Here is a 25,014-nt window from a genome sequence, read left to right as displayed (position 1 = left end):
ATTTTGTTAGTGTAATTTATTTTTATGTGTGAGAAATTTGATGAAAGGTTAATAGTCTATAAATGAAAAATATCAGATATAAAATCCGATTTTGTCATTGAAAATTTTCTTGCGGAAATTAAGTGTGTGAATGTAAAATGATAAAAAAACTGATCGGTGATAAAAATAAAATAACTATTTGAAGATAGTTTTGATAACATTTTTAATTGAATGTTTTTAATATTTTTGTCTTTGTTATTAAGGTGCCCTTAATCGGTGGATTCCAGAAGATTGATGTTAACTCTAAAATAATCAAGGAATTAGTGAATGATATACAAAATAGATTTGATGAACTTGCTGATCATGAGATCGTTGAGGTGATTAGCGCCAAAGGACAGGTAAGCACTGATTTTTTGGTTTTGATGTGGAATTGTTCATGTTTGTATAAAGCAATGTCACAGCTTTTCGATTGTTGAAGACTAAATTCACGGAAGAAGAATTCTCTCGGCAGTAAATTGCTTGAAATGTTCGGAAAACCTATTTGAAATGATATTATAGTCTAAAACCGAACAGAAAAAAAGAAACGAAATCTATTATGGTAAACTATTTATAACGGTTATCAAAATCGACTGCACGTGCTATGAGTGAAAACCTATAAGGATTTTGGAAAAGGACGGCATTGTATTACCAGATAAGATTAAAGTAAGTAAACTAGAATTCCAAAGTGCAAGAAAAAAAGATGATTGTGTAATAGAAGCACAATAAAAAAGGATTAAGCAATAACCTTGTCTCCTGAGTAAGATTATCTGACTTCTTTATAACGCAAAGGTTCTGCTAAAGGTCAGAGAGATGGTGTTTTCAGAAAATACTGTTAATAGATTTTTACATGAAATAATATGGTTACATTTAACGTAGTTTGCTTTATGTTTTATCACATGCAAAACACACACACACACATATATATATAAAGAGAGAGAGAGAGAGAGAGAGAGAGAGAGAGAACGAAAAAGAGACCTAAGAAGAGAGAACGAAACGGAGGATTTAGAATGCATACACGAAAGAATTTGAATATCTAGATATTATCCTGGAGTGTCTAATATTTCTCTTTAAAGGGATTTGTCAGGGCAAAATTAAGTGAAAATACTTAACCTTACAAGTAAACCCTGACCAAAATATCCTAAAACAGCATAGTATCTGTAGCAAGAAAATATCCCCATGCACTTACCTATAGGAGGAATGGTGAAACTCCAATTGATGCTGCCTCAAATAATTGCACAAGGCAAGACACTCCACAAAATTAAATACATAATTGTCCAAGGAATTAGCTAGATACAGAAATTAGAAAGAAGATGTACACATTAACTGGTTTATTCAAACGAAGAAATTTGTTGTTATTCTATTTTTTTTTTATACAAGCATCACCACATTATCAAGGCCAAAGGCCACTCGAGGATAAGCGTTAAAGAGTGTAGAGTAGAAATTGGACAATATAGTAATCATTAGTAATGGAAATTCGTTAAATTTGTTAACTTATATGGAACGGCTCATCAAGAATTTGTTTACGTTAGACTTGAAGACAACCATATTGTAGTCAGCCGGAAAGCAGGAAATTCCATAGGCGTGCAGTTCTAAGAACGAAGCTTTGTCCATGGAATCTACGTTTAGGTTTAGGCACAGATAAAGAGTGGGGGGAATTATTGATAGTGTTTTCAGCTAGACGAGTGTTTCTTGTGAAAGTTTAGATTGAAGCTCAGTCGAACACTTTCCATGAAAATAACGATACATCAGAGACAAACTCGCAACATCTCTTCTGTGAGATAATGGTTGCATGGAAGAGAAAAGGGACATCTCCTACGAGGCTACGAAGTCTATTTTGAATTCTATCAAGGCAGGACAAGTCCTTTCTAGCAGCTCCTGCCCAAATGTGGCAACAGACTCTTTGTTTTACAATTAAATATCTTTCATTGAATACTCGCATTGTTATATATTTCATATAGTTAGGTCCTGGAAAACGACTCTTATTTTAAAGATCTTATATATATATATATATATATATATATATATATATATATATATATATTTGTGTTGGGACGATTACTCAGAATCGGAATTGGGATTGGAAAAATCGGAATATTTGAGAGTATCAGAAGCGATATCGGAATCGGAAAAATTGGGGCTCATATTCCGATGCCAAAACGATTCTTTAAATTGTCTTTTTTATTTAATTTTGTTTAAAGCTAAATCTACCAGTGCTAGTAATAATGATGAAATAATAAATATTTATTGATTTTAAATCACCAGTCGATGATAGATCTCGATAGATTGTCCTCCACAGCTATATTTTTACGTTTAGGAAAATATTTGCACACTTAACGTGTGTTTTTATGGTAATCAGAAAAAAAAACAATATATGATTAAATACTTAGAGGTTTATAAAGAATCGGAATCGGGAATTGTATCGGAATTGGAATTTAGTAAAGAATCGGTAATTTTATCGGAATCGGGAAAAATATTGAAATCGTCCCAATCACTAATATATATATATAATATGAACACATGATTAATAAAACATGTTAAAAGACATCTTGAAAAAGAGTAAAAACATATTTAATGTTAAAAAAGGAAGCACAAGATAAGTGGATAGTCCTTAATCCGAGGAGTTTCGAAGAAATACTCTCCTTCTCATCAGAGGGTAGGAATTAGCAAAATGCAGGATCGGATTTTGCATATAAAAGTATTTAATGAAGCTACAAGTAAGTCACAGATCTTACTTGGTTAAAAAAAGGGCGAGGTAAGGGGAACAGGAGGCAAAAGAAAAATGATAAAAAGATTTCACATGAATGGATAGTCCGGTGAAGGGTAAAATCCCAAACGGTCGAATTTAAAATTTCAATCCAATGGGTAAATTACAAATGGTCCAAAATAATCCAAAAGGCAGAGTTCCTTGGAAAAAAGCGCAAATAGAATGAATTCCAAATCATTAAAAGAAAAGCACTGGAGATAATATTTAAAACACGTCTGTCAAGGCTGGATGAATAAAAAAAATTAAGGTTAAAAAAAAAACCCCCGAAAAGCGGTGAAAGTTTAAATTTGAAAAGCAAGGTCAAACTGACCCAGACAAAAAGCGCGAAAGTTAGCGTTAATAATTAGGTCAGCTTAGATATGCACGTAAAAGTCCCAGAATTAAATTAAGAAAAATTATCAGAAGAACAAATAAATGGCCAAGTTCAAGAAATGGGGCGTCTGTTATATATATATATATATATATATATATATATATATATATATATATATATATATATATATATATTTTAAACATTTTAATTTAAATGTTCATTACGTCAGACAGACAGTGATCAAATCGTTATACGATGATCTACGCATAAGAGCTATATATATATATATATATATATATATATATATATATATATATATATATATATATATATATATATATATATATATATATATATATATATATAGCTCTTATGCGTAGATCATCGTATAACGATTTGATCACTGTCTGTCTGACGTAATGAACATTTAAATTAAAATGTTTAAAATTCAACGCTATTTCACATGATTAATGGTAGCCGAATGGATACGGCCTCCGCTAATCGAGCCACAGATGTCTCGTGTCGCGGGGTTCGAATCGTTCGACTGGTAGTAATCGTGACACCCTGCACTGAAGAATCCCGAAAGGATGAAACACTAGTGTCTGTAGGTATTTAATTATTATAGTAAACAATAATTATATATATATATATATATATATATATATATATATATATATATATAAAGCTCTATTTCCTTTTCAGTTTTATTGAGCTTTTACATCTGGCTGAGTTTATTTTACTTGTAAATATCAACTCTTTAATATTTATAATATATTTTAAGTTTACTATTTTGATTACCTTGGTAAACTTACTGTAATTTTTATATTTTTATAATATATATATATATATATATATATATATATATATATATATATATATATATATATATATATATTTAAAAAGGTTTTTGTGGTACAAAATTTTATTACAGTTTTTAAAAGGATAAGTGGAGTCATTAGAATTTGGGGCAAGATCGATGCAGGGAGAAAAAAATAGACACTAAAAATAGTCAAAAGACTATTCGACTAAAAAAGGAACCTCGAGGTTCCTTTTATCCGACCCTTGTCAAGAGATCACGTCGGCAGCGATTAAAACAAAACAATTTATACAATTGAAAAATGGAGGCGAAAAGAGAGGTGAAACAAACAAAAATATATATATATAAAACTACACGGGGTGAATTAAATAAATGAATAACCCGTGATATATCGTCCATATTTCAGAACCTGGGACAAAATTAAAAAAAAAAAAGCAAAAAAAAAAAGAAAACGTTAACTTGCCTGCAAATAAGTGCAGAAACATAAAATAATGACGCAATGTAGGCAGTTTTTTTCTTCCAGGTTAATAAGAGCTTTTTAAACAGGTCTAATTTATGCGACAGCTCCTTTTGCTTATAGAGCGATGATTTGCGCATTAGTACAGTTACAGCCGCCAAAATATTGAGATGTTGTTTGGAACGGGCCTTGTGTACAATGCGAAAACAGCCATCCGAATACCCTTCACCACATGATTTATTGTCCCACAAGTGCGCACCATTTATGACTCATGAATAGGTGAGCGCCCGGATGTGCTCCGTAAATACCCGGAAGTGTTTTGGGAACGCCCGGATGTGTTCAACAATGTGTTTATTCTAGACCCTCTGGACTTTCGAAAACATGCAGGGACATGCTGTGCCAATTTGACTCCCAGCCGTTGAAACGTACAAATCACATAGTAAGCATGACACTGACATTTAAATTGATATACAACTAAACTTGTTTGTAGTGTGGGAAGTGTATCTTTCTTAAAAGCTGGGAAGGCAGTTTTAGTGCCGAACACCACACGAGGCTGCACCGCGTATAAACAGTGAGATACAACCGAGGTAATTTTATCGACAAACCATTTACTGATAGAACCAATATGAGTGAGTTTCAGATAAACTGGACACTTAGCCGGACCAAAAGAAGGGTTGGTATTAAATTTAACAAGATCTTGGCGAACATGCTTAGAGATTACACCCACAGGGAAACCATTTTTCGCAAGAATATCAGCTATCTTCTTCAATTCATTATCAAGTTTGACGGTGGACCAGAGTCTTGATCAAACTGATTTTTCTCCTAGTAGGGGCAAAAGAATCCCAACTTATATACAGGCCTGTAAATATCGGTTTTCTGCAAATAGTTGTCTTAAACCGATTCTCTGTCCTTTCTACAAGGACGTCCAAAAAGGGTAAAGAGTCATTTTGCTTTTCCTCTATAGTGAATTTGAGTGCAGAATGGAGACTATTCAAATTCAGGAAAAATCGCTTACTTCGTCGCGAGATTTGAAGGCGACAAAAGTGTCATCCACATACCGCCAATCATGGAAAGGTCTAGAGACCCGAGTGAAGAGTAATGACTCCTGAAAGCCTAGGAAAATATTAATTAAGATAGGACCCAAAGGACTGCCCATAGCCACCCCGTCGACCTGCTGATACATTACATCTACTAAAGCTAAAGCAAACCGACTTGGTGGCTAGTTCCATTAGTTCAAGGAAAATATTCTCAGGAAAAGTAGGAGGGGTCAATATACTCTGATAAAACATGTCAGCACATATTTTAATGGTCTCCCCAAGGGGCACATTTGTGAATATTTATTTATAAATTCATTATACAAATTTATAAATTTATATTTTATATTTATATATATATATATTATAAAATATATATATATATATATATATATACATTTATATATATATATTTATACATATATATCTATATATATATTTACATATATATTTATACATATTTATATATATACACATTTATACTTATATACATTTATACATACATACATTTATATATATACATTTATATATATACGTTTATATATAGATATACACATATATACACATTTATATATATATACACACACATATATATATATAAACACACACACACACATATATATATATATATATTTCTGTAGAAATATGTTTTCTTATAATATATATCAATTTTTCTGCTTTGTCTTACAGGTTGTTGCTGGATTTAAATATATCTTAACAGTCCAAACTCGTCCGAAAAATACAAATGGTCCACCAGTAAGTAATTTGTGGATAACTAAAATATACTGTACACTAGCTCTTTAGTATTGCTAAAAAGTAGTGTATAGTATGTTACGAATGATTAACATCTATGTATGATGTGATGTCTGATTTATTTGTACAAATAATGCATCTGATTTGTTTGGTAATATCGAACTTTATGTCTCTTCTGAAAAACATTTTATGCCGCACGCAAAAACGATTCTCAATAACATTAAAAGGGATTCGGTGCGCTATCATTTATAATTATAATTAATGCATAATGTGATTGCCATGTGATAGGAGGTGGTTTCTACAATAATCACTTTAGTATCGTTTGTTAGCCAAATATTATTAGAAAAACATGTACTGTTACGTAAGTATTCCACCAATCTTGGCTCGCTTCTCTGCTAACAATCGATGTTAATGCTAGTTGTTGTTGTTGTTATTATTATTATTATTATTATTATTATTATTATTATTATTATTATTATTATTATGTTTTTTTCTAGACGCATGAATGTACTCTCACAATTTGGGACCGACCTTGGTTGCAATCACGTACGTTGCTGGATAAGAAATGTGCATTGGCAAGTCAATATAAACATATGGCAGGAGGCCGTACGAGAATGGAAATCACCGATTATGTCCGCAAGGCTGCAAAATTTGGTATGTCTGATATCAACATGCACACATTGGCAAACGTTAGGCTTATCACTAAAATAAAGAAAGTAGAGACACAAGTAAGTTCTAACCTATTGTCGGATTATTTCATTTGTTTTCATTGTTTAATTATTATTTTATTTGTTTTCATTGTTTAATTGTTTTAATTCATCCAAATATACCTTTAATTCATATATTTTAATTATCAGGCGTTGAAAATATGAAAATATACTTAAAATGATATTTTAATTTATGTATATTTAGTATATATTATTACAGAGCCAATTCTCTATTCATTATTAAACTGTACCCAATATATAGTAGTAATTTCAAAAGTTAAAAAGTAAAATATAAAAATAAGACTTGGGCATTTATCTTTACCATCTGAAATAAGTCCATACTGACTTTAAAATACAGTTGCTAAAACTATAAATTTATACTTTCGCATGTGTAAATGTGACACGTTTAATCGACTTAAGCCTGCCAATTTTCAATTTTTAAAAATTTTGATGACTTAGCAGCCATTTTATCGGCTGAACATCAAATGCCCTTTGTTCCCCATGTCCAAATCCTATATATACTTCAAAGAATGGGTTGATAGCAACAAATAGTGTATTTCATAGCTAGTTACGATTGTTTCAAGTTGCTATCAACCCATTCTTTTAAGTCTTGGTTTTTGTTAAAACATATGAATTCTCAATTATGAAATATGATAATTTTGTAGCTTACATGTTTAATTCATCTCTTTTTGGCTTAAAATTTATTGGTGTATGAACGATTACTGAATTATATAAACCCAGTAAAATTCGGAATACTACAAATAAGACTATATATATATATATATATATATATATATATATATATATATATATATATATATATATAAACAGTTGGAAAATAAAAGAAATAAATAAAAACAGTGTTACGGTAGGCTGTTTTGTTGACAGAAACGATATTTATACAGTAAATAAAAAAAGGAAATTTTATAAAACAAGCAGAAAATAGCTGCCAATTAAAAAAAAAATAAATAAAAAACACTATTACTGTAGGCTGTTTGTTTTGACAGAAACGATATTTGTACAGTAAATCAAAGAACGGGAATTTTTATAACAAAAACCCCCAGAGAATAGCAGTTGCAACTTTTAAAAAAATAAAGACAGCATTACGGTAGGGTGTTTATTTTTACAACCACCAAGAAACAAAATAAGTAAAATATTGAATGACCTATTAGAGACAGTGGACTTTCACAAGACATGCGTTATTATTTAGTGAATCTACTACGGGAAAGGTAATGGTATATATGTGTTTGTCTGATCCTGTTAATGGCGGTGTAAACGGATTATCTGTAAAACGTGTATATTTCCCTTCGGTGTCGACTGGAGGCGGTAGACGAACTTAATATTTAGGGGTAAAATAGGAACTACTTCCTCTAAAGATGATGCGATTGTGACGCTGTTGCTCGTAGGATTTTATAACGACTAAATGTATCTAAAAATTCATTCTAAAGTTACATAAGATAGTTTCTAATATTCTAGACATAATACATTTGTATGCGGCATCTGTTGTTGCAAACCTACGGTATTTGGTCTAGAGGGGAATTTCTGCAATCAAAATATTATATATGGAGATTATATTGAACTCAATACATAATAATGATTTAAAAAGTAAAAAAAGAAAATGACTCGTGCGCCACTACCGAGAATCGAAACCAAAACGTTTAACTTATGATTTTCTTTTTTCTTTGACATTAATTCCTGAGCTATGAAGACCTGTTTGCTGTAATGCTAAAAATTAAAACGTGAACTAATAACTCTTACGTTACGCATGCATATTCGTCGTTCAACCTTCACCTGGGGAATTCTATTTCTTTAGTTTTCACACTTTTGCACCGATTTTCCGCAGCTAAAACTCAAATATAAAGTTTTGCATGGTTTCGAATACTCTATATATTAAGTTTCATGTCTGTAGACCAAAATCTGACAGAGTTTTGTAGGAAACATTTTTTTAAACAAATATATACACGCATACATAAATATATCTAAAAATAGGTTTGTGTATACTGTAACCTTTTACGCAAATATTATGCAAGTATAAATCATGTAGAATATCTGCATGAATATAATTACACGTACTACTTGACTAAAGATGATCATCCCATAGGACCCCCCCCAAAAAAAACAAACACACTAATATTGAATTGATAAAAATTAATGTTTAAAAGAATACGGAAATTAGCTGGATCTTTTGCAGATTAATGCAATTCCAGGACAAAGAAAGTTGGTTTTTCTTTTAAAATAAATAATAAAAAAAGTTTTTAATATGAATATCATCACACAAACACACACACAAAATTATCGAAGTATAGATATAAGTGTCTAAAAAAATAATGCATTCTAGTCATTCTATTTGTTCGAATGAATTAGAGGGGATTGCGTATTACATATTTATGATGATTGAACTCACGCATTCATGATCTGAAAGTGTCATCTCTCTGTTGCAGATATTGACAGTGTGAGACTCTAAACGAAAAACGCTGTTATGGACGTGCATCAGAAGAAAAGATTCGTCATTAGATTCTGCCATGCAGAAAAATTATAACTGATCAACATTTATTGGTGCCTGTTTTCGATCTCAGAGTCGCAACAGAGATGTGACTGAAAAAAGCGCTTCCGACGCCTATGCACAGCAACCGTATTAGAAAACAATGTGCACCTCAACCAGCTCATCTGCACTTATCGGCGAATAACAGTGAATGAAATGTGTGTAGATTTGCCTGTGGCTGTCAGTGCACTGGAAACGATGTTGTCATCCCTAAGATACAGCAAAGTGTGTGCTAGGTGTGTTCCACAAATGTTCACGCTGGATAAAAATACTATCGATGGGGTGTCTGCCAGGACTTGTTGAATCAGTACGAAGCTGAAAATGACGAATACTTTACCTACTCTTCACTGGCGACGAGATGTGGTTTCATCATTAAAAGCCAGAGTCCAAACGACAGTCGATGGAATAGGACCACACACGCTCTTTAGCCAAGAGAAGGTTTAAGGCGCATGGCGCATGTAACATGAGATAAACTGCCTCTATGACAGGAAAAACATTCTTCTTCTGAATTTCTTGGAACCAAAGTTGACTGACAACTCTGACCGTTACTTTGAAATGTATGTAAACCTGGAGGTTCATATTGCTGGTGTAAGGCCAGAGAAAAAGAAAACATTCCGTTTGCAACACGACAAAGCCAGATCGCGCACAATTTGAAGACTACGGAATGCGTGACAAAGTTCAGCTAGGTAGTTCTTGTTCCATATATATATATATATATATATATATATATATATATATATAGATATATATATATATAAATGCGTGTCTATGTGTTATAATATAATAAATATTTTATGTTTCAGACCAATATCGAAATCTTTATAATCTTATTTTCTTTAATTTGCTATAGATCTATAATTAAATGTATTAATCAAATTCCATACTGTCACGTATTGTCAGTTTACAAGCAGAGAGGAATTTAATAGCTGCTAATGTTCCATTTACTTTCAAATCGAGCGAAAAAATTGAAATCTGCCAGAGTGAATATTTATGTATATTGGTGTTAGGGAATTTTAAGATATTAAGTGGTGGAACGAAACGTGATAGTTGCCACGAAACAGTATAGTTCATTAATTAAACATGAAATAATAAAATTTGTTTTATTAACGCAACAAATCCGTACAAGCAAATAGTCATCGATAAAAATTTATTTACAGATTAGGATAGCATATTAAATGTGCCCTGTGTACATTCTATGCGAAACTATAAATTTCCAATATTGTGTAATATAGGGATGTATAAATTTGATAATAAATATGTTCAAATCATTATATACTTTATTATTAATAAACCTATTAGACAAGATGTAATAGGCGATGTGTTTCTTGCCTACTCGTCATCTTAATTAATAAACATTAAAGTATTTGCTTTTTTAATATTTATCGAAGATTTCTTGAAATTAAAAAAAAATATGAAGTAAAACTAAAATTAACATTTACTTTGCAGATGGTTGCTGGCTGGATGTTTAAAATATATGTTACAATTACTGATACTATTTGCGCAAATAATGCATTCAATATAAACAAGGATTTAAAGGATTGTCCTAGCGATCCGAATGGAATTGTAAGTATATGTTTACTATCGTCTATTTAATACAAATAAATGTTAAACTTTAAATTATAATAAAACAAGCAAAAATTAAACAGAAATTAAAAATAAATAAAATATTTGAGCCACAAATGACAGGAACGTAAAATACACATAAAATTTTGCCCAAGAAAACAAAAAACAAAAAACGAAGACGAAAAAACCTTAAATGTAAATGCATTTTTAAAAGATGAACTTTAACTACATATTTAAAGCAAATACATTTATAAAACTTTAATAAACTATTTTCAACGGAAAACAAAACTTTAAATAGGTTTATTAAAAATTAACTTTAAGCAAAAACTATAAATTCGAAAAAGTTTAATTGATTTGAACTGTTTAATTGACTTTTAAATTTAAATTCGAAATAAAGACTTTATCAGTATAAATGGACTTAAATACAATGTTTAAAACGTGAACTTTTTATTAACATCTTTAACACGAACTTTAAATAAACTCACCCACAAGATAAAAATGAATAAAAATCCTTTAAAGTTATTAACTTTAAATAATCTAAAGTTAAAGGATTTTATTTCAATTCTAATAAATTTTTAAATTTAATCTTAAATACTATTTTCAGCAGATAAACATTAAATAAAACTTTTAAAATTAAGTACTTTAAAAACACATATCTAACTTCTAAATTAAAATACAGAGTAGAATGAATAATTTGTCGCCCTAAGAAAATACTATAACTTTAATTGAAAACACTATAACTTTAATTGAAAACACTAGAACTTTAATTGAAAACTTTAATTGAAAAAATCAATTCTGCCGTAGTAGAGCTGACATCTGCCTAATGTAGCCGCCTTTAGTCTCAATCACTGTCTAGAATTATGAGTATGCCTTTTCCACAAGCCATACGGAAATTCGGTGAATATTCGGCGATTGGCGGCGATCAGACTGGCTTTGGAGTTGTGGGAGGTTATGTTGGTGATGTTCTAGACATATGCCTAAACGAAGTCACCCAGCAGGCTCAGGTCGAGAGAGGATAGGGCCAATGAGAGAAGGGTACATAGTCGTACCACTCCTTCTGAAGCCAACCCCTTTGGACTTGTGGGCTGACGCCGAGTCCTACTGCCACGTCCAAGCTCTTCCAGCGAAAGCTGATTGTATCAGGGGATCAGTACACTCTATTACATATCCATTTTGGTATTGACTTTCAAACCGACTTTAAAGATGTTAGGTGGTATGATGTTGCCCTCACTTAAAACCACATTAATTACCATAACTGTAACTGGAAACTTTGTTTTCATTACCCTGGGAAGGTTCCTGTTATTCCTGTCAACCCCACAATGCATTTTGAGGGTGCTAGCAATGGTTTTGTTGGCATAACTTGGATTCGTAGAGAGCATGAGTTGTACAGCAGCGCATCTCCGTTGAACATTGTACCACTTTCAGACATCATAAGTTTCTATCGCTCTTGGGATTTATGCACAACTAGCAATCTAGTAGATAGCCTGTAAAAAAAAAGTTTTTCATCAAACGGAAATGTCTTTTTTTATGGCGACAAATTTATCGTTTCACTCTGTACATTTTCACTACAAATAAAAAGTAAACATACATTTATTTTGCAAACATTTCCCTCCATTGAAATAGTGTGTACTACCTATGACTCTCTTTATTAATACAAGTGTATAATCAGTTCTGCTGTGTCAGTCAATCTGGATTTCTTATTCCTTACAGATTAGCATGCTTATTCAGTGCTAGCTGTTTCCGTCGTTGCCCGAGATACAATGTTATTTTTTAAATTTTTTCTGTGACATTTTAAAAATTATACACGTTTTTGTTTGTGTAAGGTAAAGTACTTATATTATTGTGTCCCATTTTATATATAATTCATCTCCTTTACATTCGTCGAGTTATGCATGGAGATTAAGATAACAATTACTCATTATTCACGTAATATTTTTGACATCGAAAATTTAAGGTTTTTTAGTAACCTACATGTTTCTCTGGAAAAATGAAGATTTGAACTTTGAACAATTATTTGGTATTGAAATACAAACAATATATCACCTTTTAGTCTACTTAGAAAAATTTAATGCCGTTTTAATTGATAGCTTCCATCTGCAAATAAGATTTGTTAAACGAAAGGGAAATAGAAATTCCCACGTGAATTTTCTAAGCAGCGATTATGACATTTGGCAAGAAAATAAACCGAATTTAAATATTTCTACTTAACATAAACCAAAGCGAAAGAAAAGAAAATGTAAATTTAAAATAAAATACAGACTTGTTTGCAAGGGAACTATGTTTTTTCATCTAAAGCTGAGAATTTCGCCGTGTTTATTTTATATATAAGATCAATCATTTTTTAAAATTTTAATCAAATACAGAATAGCATAAATACGAATGTCATTCCAAAAGTAAATTATCCTATATTTTAACTCGGAAAAGTTGAAGAGCCACAAACAAGGGAGTGGCGCCATTAAAACGAGCAACTTTTTGTATGCTTCAGTATTTATGTTTTTACATAGACACCATCATTCTCAACAGTTGTATTCATAAATTTAACAAATCAGTCTTATTTTTTTCAAATTTCAGACTAAAGAATGTGAAATGACAGTGCTGAGTCAACCTTGGAAGGATCCAGTATTTAAGCTTATTAAACATACATGTAATTAAAAATGTATTCAATGAAGGTGAGATCTTACGTATTCATCTTTTACATAAAAATAGCAATAATAGTTTTTTAACTATTTTTTTCATCTCCAACAAAGTATATTACGACTTGGAACTTAAAGGGCTACTATTTGGGATGGCGTCTTTCAAGGGAATATGGGCAGTTAAGAAACAAGAAGTCTGTTCATGATAAATTTAATCTTTTTCAGTTTAGTCCATTTAGCAGGAAATGGAGAAAGTATTACAAAGTTTAGCAGTCTAAAGAAAGAAACTTGTACTACTAAAAGTTGGGGTATATAAGGAGTGCTATCAAACCTCCTTCGTCCTATGCTTCAATCAAAACGATTCTTGTCTAGCAACGGCGATGAAAACGGGTTGATAGCCAGTCTGCCATAAGAAATTCGAAAACTATTTTTGTTGATTAGAGCGGAAAAGTACCCGAAAGAAAATGACAAGATAATTTGGAAGAGGATGGCACCCGCCAGTAGTTTAGATGATGGCAGCTGTATGTAAAATTATGCATACACTACATTCTGATATCTACAACTTAACATCTATCTGACGTAATCACTTTTCACGATCAACCAAAACGAGATCATATAAGTTCGTACGTTTTACAGCATAACTAATGATTCTTGATGACTTGATCCTTCATCATATTTTCTTCTCGCCGCATTTCGAGTAAACATGCCAACACTCAGCTGTTGTTTTCAACGACACAGAATTCGAATAATATTAAACAATCAATTGCTTGGAAAATAGTTTTTAAAATTGGAAATTAATCAACACGAAATTCAGATTTTTTCCATGGTTTAAAAAATCTTCCCTAATAATTTCATATAAGTATATAATAGCAATTTATAAAGTGATAATTCGATTTACATCAAATTGTAACACGTACATTTTTAGAATGATAATAATTATATGTTTTTTATTATTTAATCAAATTATATGTCAGTTCCTGGAATTATTGAGTGATGTGTTAATAATTCTCTTTGTATAATAATTGCACGTCAAAGGAAAACCATGCTGTGTACAGACACTAAATATAACAAGTGAGATTTGGTAGAAAGAAAGGATCATTTATTGTAAAGTAGCCTAGAAAAAAATCTGGATTACACAATTTTGATTAAACATATCGTCGTCATAAAAGTGTTTTTTCCCTAGACGTGCTGAATCTTGGTGCAAAAACAAAACAAAAATAAAATAAAAAGGATTTCATGCCGATACAAGAGTATTATGCATATCAACTACATCTGATCGGAGTGCATTTCCATTCATAAAAGACGAGCCTGATAGAATTATTTAAATCGTGTTTTAGCATCGGAAGCCGACGAAAACTGAATGATAGATGTATTAAAATCAGTGTAAAAAATCCTATACTACATTAGAAGTCCCTATGTCGATCCGTTTGTTAGTGGATAAGAGTATACGACATAAGGATATCGCGGTGGGAAACTCGTTGTTTTCGCCTACTAAGACCTATATTTAAAAGAACAAAGGTATAATCAAGCAGCGGGATTGTGTTATATTTAACAGTGGTAAAGAGTGTGTAAATAAAACCTTTAATGATTAGGATGGAGCAAGGCATGAAGAAACAAATCGCTAGAATTTTAACATCAAAGCAGTTTGAGAAACACAATAAAGAAAAACGAAACGAGGACAAATAAACAACGTATGGATTTGAATAGAAATAAGTCATGGAAATAAAGTTAAAACAAGTTTTAGTCTAACTCGTAAATTGCACCCCCTCTTTGTCACGTTGTACAGCCGTTTACACACGTGTTCGACACGTGGTATGAAGCTTATGTCGTAAAAGAGATCAAGACAAAGAATAACGCGAATCCACTTTTTCGTGTAACAACGACATTTACTTCCAGGTACTTTCCTAAATAAATCGTAACTGTGCTCCTTCTCTCTTACCTCTGTAACGTGCTCTCGAACGTGTTGAACGTCATCGTCCGTCTGTGCACACGCTCTTCTCTTTTCTTTGCACACGGCTTGGCATTTGCACACATGCATCCTCGCTTCGTTACATCTTGTATAATCTATTTTTATACGAATAAATACACAAGTTTTTTTTCCATATATTGTATTATTATTATTATTATTATTATTATTATTATAATTATTATTATTATTATTATTATTATTCTTCCTCTTCTTCCATTAACTTCAGTGTTGTGATGTTTTATTGTTTTCTCCTCAAGAACGGACTGTTACACTAGCTAGCGAGGATAGTCAAAGAGTCAATTAAATAGAAAGCATCTGGTATAGGATGTTTTCTGAGCAAAGTAGAATTGACTTTTGGAGTACAATGATGTTGTATCTGATTCCCAAGGAGTTTAGTGGTTTTATAAGATCATTAGGAATTGAAACAAGCGCACCTATGATTGTTGGCATAATGAAAATTTTCTTATTCCACAATCTAGCAACCTTCGCTTTCAGTTTTTATTATTTTATATTCATTATTATTATTATTATTATTATTATTATTATTATTATTATTATTATTATTATTATTATTTCATATTTATTATTATTATTATTATTATTTCATATTTATTATTATTATTATTATTATTATTATTATTATTATTATTATTATTATTATTATTATTATTATTATTATTATTGCAGGAATAACAATATTTGAAAATAAAGCTCGCGATATGTGATCAACAAAGAAAGGTAGAAATTAAAACATTCCTTCTAATCGAATAAAAACAAATTAAATTAACGACGACTTTTATTTGTTTGTTTTGTTTTTTTTACATTTTATGTATTTGTTGTTTGTTTTTATTCTGTAATGATTGAAGAATCTTAATACATGTGTTTTAATCCTGATACTGGCAAAGAAAAGACGTCACTAAAAATAAGACGAAGAAACCTTACATATAGATCACTACAGAAAGAAGAAAAAAACTGTTTAATGTAAATAGAACTCATGCAAAAAAAAAACCTTTATTATTTAATTATATTATCATTATGTTCATCATCATCAATATCATCCTCATCTGGTGCAGTGGTTAGAATACTTGAAACAATCAATAGTTAAAGTGATATTTTCCTGAAGGTTGAAGATTAAATTCTCAGTGTGGACGACCGAAAAAATATCGTTGCGAATTACTTTAGACCTCTATTCAGTCATAACTGAGGAAACGAGAACATGCTACCCCCGTGAAAGTTAATAAAGATTTCTATTTGAAATTTTGTCCAAATTCCAAAGTTTGACAAAATATACCTGAAGAAGGTCGGAGGTTACATCGACCGAAACGTTGTGAAAATGACACTCATTGAGAACAGCAGTTCGAAAAATCCAAATGATCAATCCGCATCTAAAAAATTCAGAAACGAAACTTCATTATTATTATTATTATTATTATTATTATTATTATTATTATTATTATTATTATTATAAAGAACGTTTAGGCAATCGACAGTCTCCTTTGAGATACTCACGACTCTTTGACAGTGCGTACACCCACATAAACTTATGTAACAGAAACAGTGACGCATATGTAACAGCAGTGGCAAAACACATATGCAAATGACTAAGCTGGTGCAGGAGGTAAGTCACAGCAGAGGAAGAGAAGGGAAAGAGAAGTGAAAAGAAAAAAGAACCACATTATTATTATTATTATTATTATTATTATTATTATTATTATTATTATTATTATTATTAATGGCTCACAAGCAGCTTTCACACAGGTCATCAAAGATCTCGCCTTGCAAACAATATGTGGCGTTCCCTAGAAGCTGAGTGACCACATCTCCCTAGATTTCCAGTACTCTCCGCCCTTTTCGATAATATTTGCAAATGAATCTGCGTTATTGCAAAAGCCGCTTACGATTGATTTCTCACTGACAGCGGCCATTGGTCTTCACCGGAATTTGAGTTACAATATGTATCCCCAAGGTCCCAATTCTTTTTTACACTTATCCAGCGGAGGTCTTGCCAGTGCTATCCCCTCGGGGTTTCCATCCTCCTTGACCCTTCTCGGCTATTTGGTATAACTCTTTTTTCTGGGAGGGGGGAGCGGTGATGAGCCAATGGGAAGAGGGGGGATAGAAAACTTATAGATATGCAGCTTTAATGTTCTGTGTGCCATTTAACGCTTCTTCACGTTTTGCACTGGCCCGCTCACGTGGCTTATGTGTATTAGTATCCGCATTCAGGAGTTTTCCTTAATATTTCAGCTGTTTTTATTATTGCTATTCATTGCATCCTCTGATTTCAATTTCTCCCATTCTTTTTTCCAAGTTTCTCGTAATTGTTCCTATAATTCCTACTATTATAGATATTATATATATGATTTTCTTCATTTTCCATATCCCTTTAAGCTCTCTGTTTAGCTCTGCGTATTTGCTCCGTTTCTCCTTTTCTTTGATATTCAGCCTGTGATCAGCTGGAACAGCAAAGTCTACGATTTGACAGAACCTTTCTTTCTTGTAAATTTCTACGACATCGGGTCTGCTTGCTTGTATTGTCAATGTCTCTATAGGATTTTTTGATTCTCGGTTTCAGATACTGTTGTCGGCTGTTTGCATAATTTCCAGTGCACTGCCCTCCTCATTTGGTCGTGTCTGTTCTTGTATTTCTTTTGCTGCATTTGTTTACTATATGGTTTACCGTTTCGTCTCTTTGTCCACAGAATCTGCATTTGCGGTTTTCTTGTGTTTTGTTGATCTTTGCTCTCATGTGGTTGGTTCTTATTGAGTTATCTTGTGCTGCAGCTATTAGAAATTCAGTTTCTCGGTTTACGTATCCTTTTTGCATCCATGTCCAAGTGTTTTCTTTATTTTCATCGGTTTTCATTCTTATGAATCTTCCGTGTAGTTGTTCCTCTTCCCATTTTTCTTTTCTCATTTTATCCTTTGTCTCTGTCTTGTTGATTTTTCCCGCGTCTTTCGCTGTCATAATTATCCTTTCAGTGTTTTTTTCTAGTTCATTTTTTTTGTGTCATTCAAAGTCTTCTGTACAAACCAGTCCTTTTCTTCCGTCTTTCCTTGTTACATATAGTCGGTCATCATCGTCCTTTGGGCGTAGTGCATTATCCATGGTCATGAGTTTTCTTGTTTTTTGATCAAGCTATCTCAGTTCTACAGTTTTGTCATACAATCTGGCACGTTTGTTTCCTGTATATATCTTAGATTTTGAGCTAGCCTTTCGTGTAATGTGAACCTTTTGAAACAATATACATTCATTTCGTCGTGCCTTAATGCTCTCCAGTTTACCATTTTTCTATGGTTTTCTTAAATGTTTCCTTGCTGATTTCATTCACTGTCCCTTCTTCGATTTGTTGTAACTCTTTTTTCATGTCTTTCAGACATTCAGCATTTCTATTTGACCCTGTCGTTCTTCTCATATGTTACTCCAGTAGAATTTTTTTCTGTCGGGTTTGATCGTTCCGTTTTTGTTTTTCTTCCGTTCACATTTTGATAGAATTCGCTTACATTGTTTTCAAATGTCCTGTTTTCCTTTTGAGATTTGTATCTATATTGTCTCAATCTCCCTTATTTTGGTTCACTTCTTCGTTTCTTGTTTAGCCTCTCCCTGCTAGTCACATTTCCAATTTTACACCTCTCCACGTCACTTTCTTTCTGTTTATCGTTTTGGCTTCTTTTTATGTTTGTTGATTAAGTTTCTAGCCTCCTTTCTCATCCAGGTTTTGTTGATCCATCTTTACCCGGCTGTTTTTTTTTCTAATTTTAACATACCATCTTGGCGCCTGCGTAAATTAAATTGTTTAAAACTGTGATTGTATCTGTTGCAATGTGTGAGATGAACTTGTTATCCTTCTTTGTTTCTGTTTTTAATTTCTTCCGCTATTGGTTCCTTAAAGATGAGAGCTTTGTTTTTATGTCGATTATGAACTGTATTTTTTTTTCTATTTCATCTACTTAATCCTCTGTTAACTCTGTTTCATTGTTTTCGATTTCCACGTTTGTAGAATCCAGTCTTCCCAGCTCCTCCACCTGTGGCATTTCCACTTGTGAGGCTTCCACTTGTGGAGTTTCGACACGTTCGGTTCTAGTGGGGGATGCTTCATGCTCATTTTCATTATTTATTTTTCACTGTATTTTCGTTAGTTCCATTTTCGAAAGCAAACCTATTTTGAGTATCAGTCTTGCTTGGTCAGCAATTCTTTGTTCTGTCGTATGGTAGTACGTGGACAAGTCTCATAGCTCTTTCTTTTCCGGTAACCTCCATATTTATATTTAGGGTGGCTTCTATAATAACATTCCATTACGAGTCTATTATCTTTCGTTGTCCATGTCTTCCTTCGGGGTTTCTTTTTGATGGTTATCTTGGCTGTGCTGTGCTTGGTCTGTAGCATTTTGGTTGTTGAAATTAGAGGTTATACTTACTTGTTTAGTGATGGTGTTATTTACGTTTCTGAAGTTAAAAAGTGGACCACCATAGCAGGATTACGACTGGGTCCCCAATGCTGGATACTGAGGAAACACCCAGCTCTTTCTTCTGAGTCCCACGGTTTTTGTTATTTGTATTGGACATTTTTCGTGTGGTGTTTATGGCAACACCGAGCCCAGAATGTTTTTACCTGCGGTTCTTTCACAAGTATAGTGTTACCTGTCACGTAGGTAAAAGGCATTGCGCACTATCACACGTACATAAAGAACATGAAGAAACAACGACACAAAGACGAAAATAAAAACAAAAAACAAAGAAAGTATTATACTTAGTATAAGTCGTAATCTATACTCTGGTGGAAGGTATTTGGAACTGTTTACGTAGTCGCTAATAATGAAGAACTTGGGTTGCTTTAATATGTATTTTAATGTTTATATTTATTTATTTATTCTTTCTTTATCACACAGGAATATAATAAAGAAACAATTACAGTACTTAAGTGGTAGAAAGGTTATGTGTCCAAATTATAGTGATGCATAAATAACTAAAAGAGGAATTGATATAGGTTATTAGGAAATTATGTTCTCATATATAGTTAAAGGTATAGATGGTAATGTTAACACCAAAGAGAGAAAAAACTTACATCAAATTGCCTGAAATAAATAACCTATTTGTTACTTGATTATTGCGCTTAATCACAACAGACAAAAGAAAATAAGAACAAAATAAAGGCATATTTCGTATGCTTACTGGCCAGGTCCACTCCATTACTAGATTCTCTTTCTTCACTAATTCTTATTATTACAGGCGGTCGTCCATCCCTACCGCCATATAAACTGCGATAATTGAGCAGTCGCTAGAGCGAGCATAGGAAGTCTGCTATTAGTAGTGATTGGTGCTTTATTTATAGCAGTGACTTGCTTGAACAACTGCCCCATATTTTTTTTTTTGGGGGGGGAGAGCTTTCCACCCACGTTCTCGTTTGGGGTACGAGATTTGAGTTCTTATCAAAGAACATTTATTTACACCTAGGTATATGGCTAAAACTCACTTATTTACACCGAGATATATGGCTTAAAATCATCCTAGTTTATCTTTTAGGAGGAGATAATGCATGGGCATGTTCTTTTTTTTCTTTTTTTTTTTCTAAAGAATACCGATGTTTGAAAACGAACATTGCAGATTGTTATCAATGAAGAACGATATAATTATTATCAATGAAGACCGATATAAACTAGACCTGTTTTTTCTGATCAAATAAAAAGTAAAAGAAAAAACAAAAAAACAAAAACAAATTAATGACTGGTTTAAAAAAAAATTATGTATTTGTTTTGCATGTTTATTTTTGATTTGTAAGAGCGTATATTGATTTATTACCATTTTCCATGGGAAATGGCAATAAACAAACCAAATATTGCATACATATTTCTTTTGCCAAGAAATAACCATCTATCAAGGCCTGATGGCTACTGTTACATGATAAAAGGGCTGCCCCCTTTTTATGTAAGTAAAAAAATAGGGAATTAGTTAAATGTAAATATGAAATAGGATAGTCAAGAGTTCGAACTTGCAAAGCTAGATTTGGAATTGAAAATTCCAATCATGAGTTAAAATAAATGCAGAATGTTATTGAAATAAGGAACGTGGATTCGCATTTGTTTAGCTTACATATCAGTTATTGGAAAGGAATGTAATAATGAAATTTTTTCTATTATAAAAATGGAAATTAAAATAAGGAATTTAATCGTCAATTGGAATTGTAAACATATTTTGTAAAAATGTTATTTGAAAAATAGGTTACTGAACTCGGGGTCATGTCAAGTTTGGCAACGTGACGCATGTCACCAACATATTTATGAGCACATGTTTAATCGTGCGATGACGTAACGTGTTCTCAATATAGGAAAAAGTTTGAAGTTAGTTAGGGGGAGTTAGATCAGTCAGATCAGAGGAGCAGAGAGGTCCAGACCGATTCTCGGCACCCTCTGGAAGCGAGGTGGGGGTTTAGAGATAACCATGAAACAACTTTGAATCCCTGAAATACAACATCATATCCGACCGGTCGAAGAAGAAATAAACGTACCATCATGTGGTTTTGTATCTGCGTCTTCTGTTTTTATATCAACGAGAAAGGTAACGTGTTTATATTATATGCACAACTGTCAAAACGTAAATGTCAAACGCACTATCTATCGGTCTATCTATCAAGATATTCATAAATCTCCTCTCATTGAATTGGCTTTCTTGTAGTAACATGTACACTGTCTATTATATATATATATACAGAACTGTCTCTCTCTTTATATGTACTTTGTCTCTATATCTCACTAATGTCTCCATCTTTTACAACATGAACATCTTAAGACATATGAACACTCAACACATGGACACTCTTAAGACTGTCTCTATTACTCTAAGACTCTAAAATCTCTCACTAAGACTAACACAAATATGAACAATAACAAATATATAAGTCGTTTTCTGATAAGAATTACATAACATATACGAATGTTTGGTGCCGTATTTGGTATTTCTAATAATAACACCCAGTACGTAACAGCTACTCAAGGATAAGGGTTAATGATAGTCGTCGGGGTTCACCAGAGCACTAGCTTAGTGATCGCGTAACAGTGTGGTGGACGTTATTAAAGGAGATGGCTTAACACGAATTTGTTTGTATTGGACTTGAAGACCACCATATTGTAGACAGCTAGAAAACAGGCCAGCGGAACAGTTTCACGTGCGATTAGTGCCATCCCAATTCGCCATTTCTTAAAGTAGTTAGTCCCCAGATATGCAAATTAACGCAACATAAAACAATCCAATTTCAAAGGTTTTGTTTACTTTCTTTCCCCAATTCTGCTAACCGACAGACCAAACAACGCCACTTTTATGAGTAGTTTTTTCTACTACAGTTTCCTATACATGTTCTGGTAATTGTTATGCTGAAACAATTAAATGCAACATTTTTATACATGCATTCCTCCCGTTTATGATGGAAAAGAAGAGCAGCAGATAGATTGCTATATCTATTACATAAACTGAGATTACCTCCTATTTGTTTGACGCTTATAACTTTATAAGCAAAAGCTACTCAGAAATGCGTTATATACGATTTACGTTAATTATTGGTGCATGTTTAGAAATAGTTTAATTTGCAGTCATTGATATGCAAATACTTTTTGATCATTAATTCTCTCTTTTATGCGTAATTTTGATCTCTCTGCGTGAAATATCAAATTCAGAAACTGTCTCCAGTTACTTGTGCAACCTGATCAGGTTTTTGACGATGTTAGTTTTTTCTAGCGTTGTTTGTGCACTGTGGTATCGTACTACTCCATATAGAACGCCTGATATACTTAAGTGGTCAAACGTCTGGCACTGACTAGGCCCAATGTGGCTTAACTTCGGTTTTCTTAAAGAGAACAGATGTATAAACATCATTATGCAATACATACTAATTTAAGTACGGAATTGGGATTGATTAACCTACTGCCTTACAGTAGTACTTCCTCATCCTTAAACTCATAACACCTTAAAACACACACAGTATCCCTCCTAGTAGTCTTTTGTTGCAACGTGTTTTGATACCTTGAAATTAATTGATACGTTTAAACATGCATGTATACGCCAACCGAGCACAAGAATATACTTCAACTAACTAACTGCTTATAGTCATTAGAAAGTTCAAGATCGAACATCTAATATTTCTCAAATTAAAGATCTTTTAATTAAATGGTATCCTAAAGTTTAGCATTGAAGAATTATTGGCTTATTAAGCCAAACATTTTATCTTGAGTCATTCTCAGAATTTTACTTTGTTAATGTTTATAAAAATTACTGAAGGAAATCTGAAAGACACGAAATAAATTTAATTCTTTTTTGTAATTTATTTTCATATTTACTTTCTTTTTCTACCGCTGTGCTCTCTTAATATTCAGAATATACTGGAATCTTGCTTTACGTACATTTTATAGATTCTATATTGTTTGAAAGTGCAATTGTTCCTCTAATACTTTTCTAGAATTCACTCGAAAACTTTATTAAAAATAAGCAGTTAGTTAACATAGCCATATAATGTGAAATAGATTTGAAGATTACAGTTGCTCTCTCTCTCGTCATATTAGGAAAGCCAAAAATAAATAAACGTTATCCATAGGAAAATATCTCCATATGAAGAATTAATGTCTTATGAATCTCGAAAATACACGAGTCCCATGAAAACGGTCCCAAGAATATATTCTATTTGGCAAAGATGAACAATATACCACTGTATCTTTTTCATTCTATTCTTTAATAAATAATATTTTTATCTGATAGTTTATGTCGTCTATTTGATTCTGAATTATGATTTTATTTGATGTATGCTTTTATTTATAAAATATATTAATGAAATAACATTCTCAATAGTTAAATTAAAACATGCCTAAAAACTCATGATTATTAACTTAGCATATCTTAAAAAATGCTATTATTATTTACAATATTACCATAAACGTATTTAGAAAACTTTGCATTATTTGTCGTTTCCATTTCGGTTATTATATTCACATCTTCTTGTTCAGTATAATATATAGCATAGTATGTTGTTTCTCGTCCATCTCTATTGTGAACAAGTGGATGGCGTTGTGTGATGAACAGAAAGCAGCTCTTTGTCTCTCTCGCTACGACAGTAGTAGTTGGCTTATTGGATAACGACGTTTTCAGCAGTGCCGACATTCACAAGGTTTATCTTTTAAGACTTAAAAATCTCTATTCAGCTGGAGTTAATTTTTTACTGAAGGTATTTCTTTATTCGTAAGTGCATTGAAAGTCGTTTTTTTATGCTTTTCTTAATTACTATCGCTTGCATTAAATATTAACTCTTAAACTGCAAGAATAGCTAAGTTTAAACAGTTATTTTTATATGAATGTTATAATTGAGACTAGCAGGACAAGCAAACTTAAAAATACATATTGTTAATACTTATTTTAATAAAATTCGAAAAGAAAAAATAAATTGGTGATACATTTTTCAAGAA

General features: G+C 32.0%; 1 protein-coding gene across 4 annotated transcripts in view; it reads left to right on the top strand.

Moving 5' to 3' along the window:
* Positions 1-16,363, top strand: part of LOC145256190 (uncharacterized) — a 35,018-nt gene extending 18,655 nt beyond the window's left edge. For 3 of the 4 annotated variants that reach the window (XM_080114779.1, XM_080114781.1, XM_080114780.1), the window contains exons 3-8: positions 243-377; positions 6,094-6,159; positions 6,654-6,884; positions 10,852-10,968; positions 13,540-13,637; positions 16,258-16,363. In XM_080114779.1, the coding sequence (XP_079970905.1) occupies positions 243-377; positions 6,094-6,159; positions 6,654-6,884; positions 10,852-10,968; positions 13,540-13,620 (630 nt within the window). In that variant the 3' untranslated portion in view covers positions 13,621-13,637; positions 16,258-16,363. Of the gene's footprint in view, positions 1-242; positions 378-6,093; positions 6,160-6,653; positions 6,973-10,851; positions 10,969-13,539; positions 13,638-16,257 lie in introns of those variants that run through there. The other variant, XM_080114782.1, reaches the window with a different exon arrangement.
* The last annotated feature ends 8,651 nt before the right edge of the window (positions 16,364-25,014 follow it).

This window comes from Euprymna scolopes, chromosome 32, assembly GCF_053919585.1.
Source record: "Euprymna scolopes isolate OS-2025 chromosome 32, ASM5391958v1, whole genome shotgun sequence".
Lineage (NCBI taxonomy): Eukaryota > Metazoa > Mollusca > Cephalopoda > Sepiida > Sepiolidae > Euprymna > Euprymna scolopes.
The sequence above is the reverse complement of the archived record's forward strand: the minus strand, read 5'-3'. Positions and strand labels throughout refer to the sequence as shown.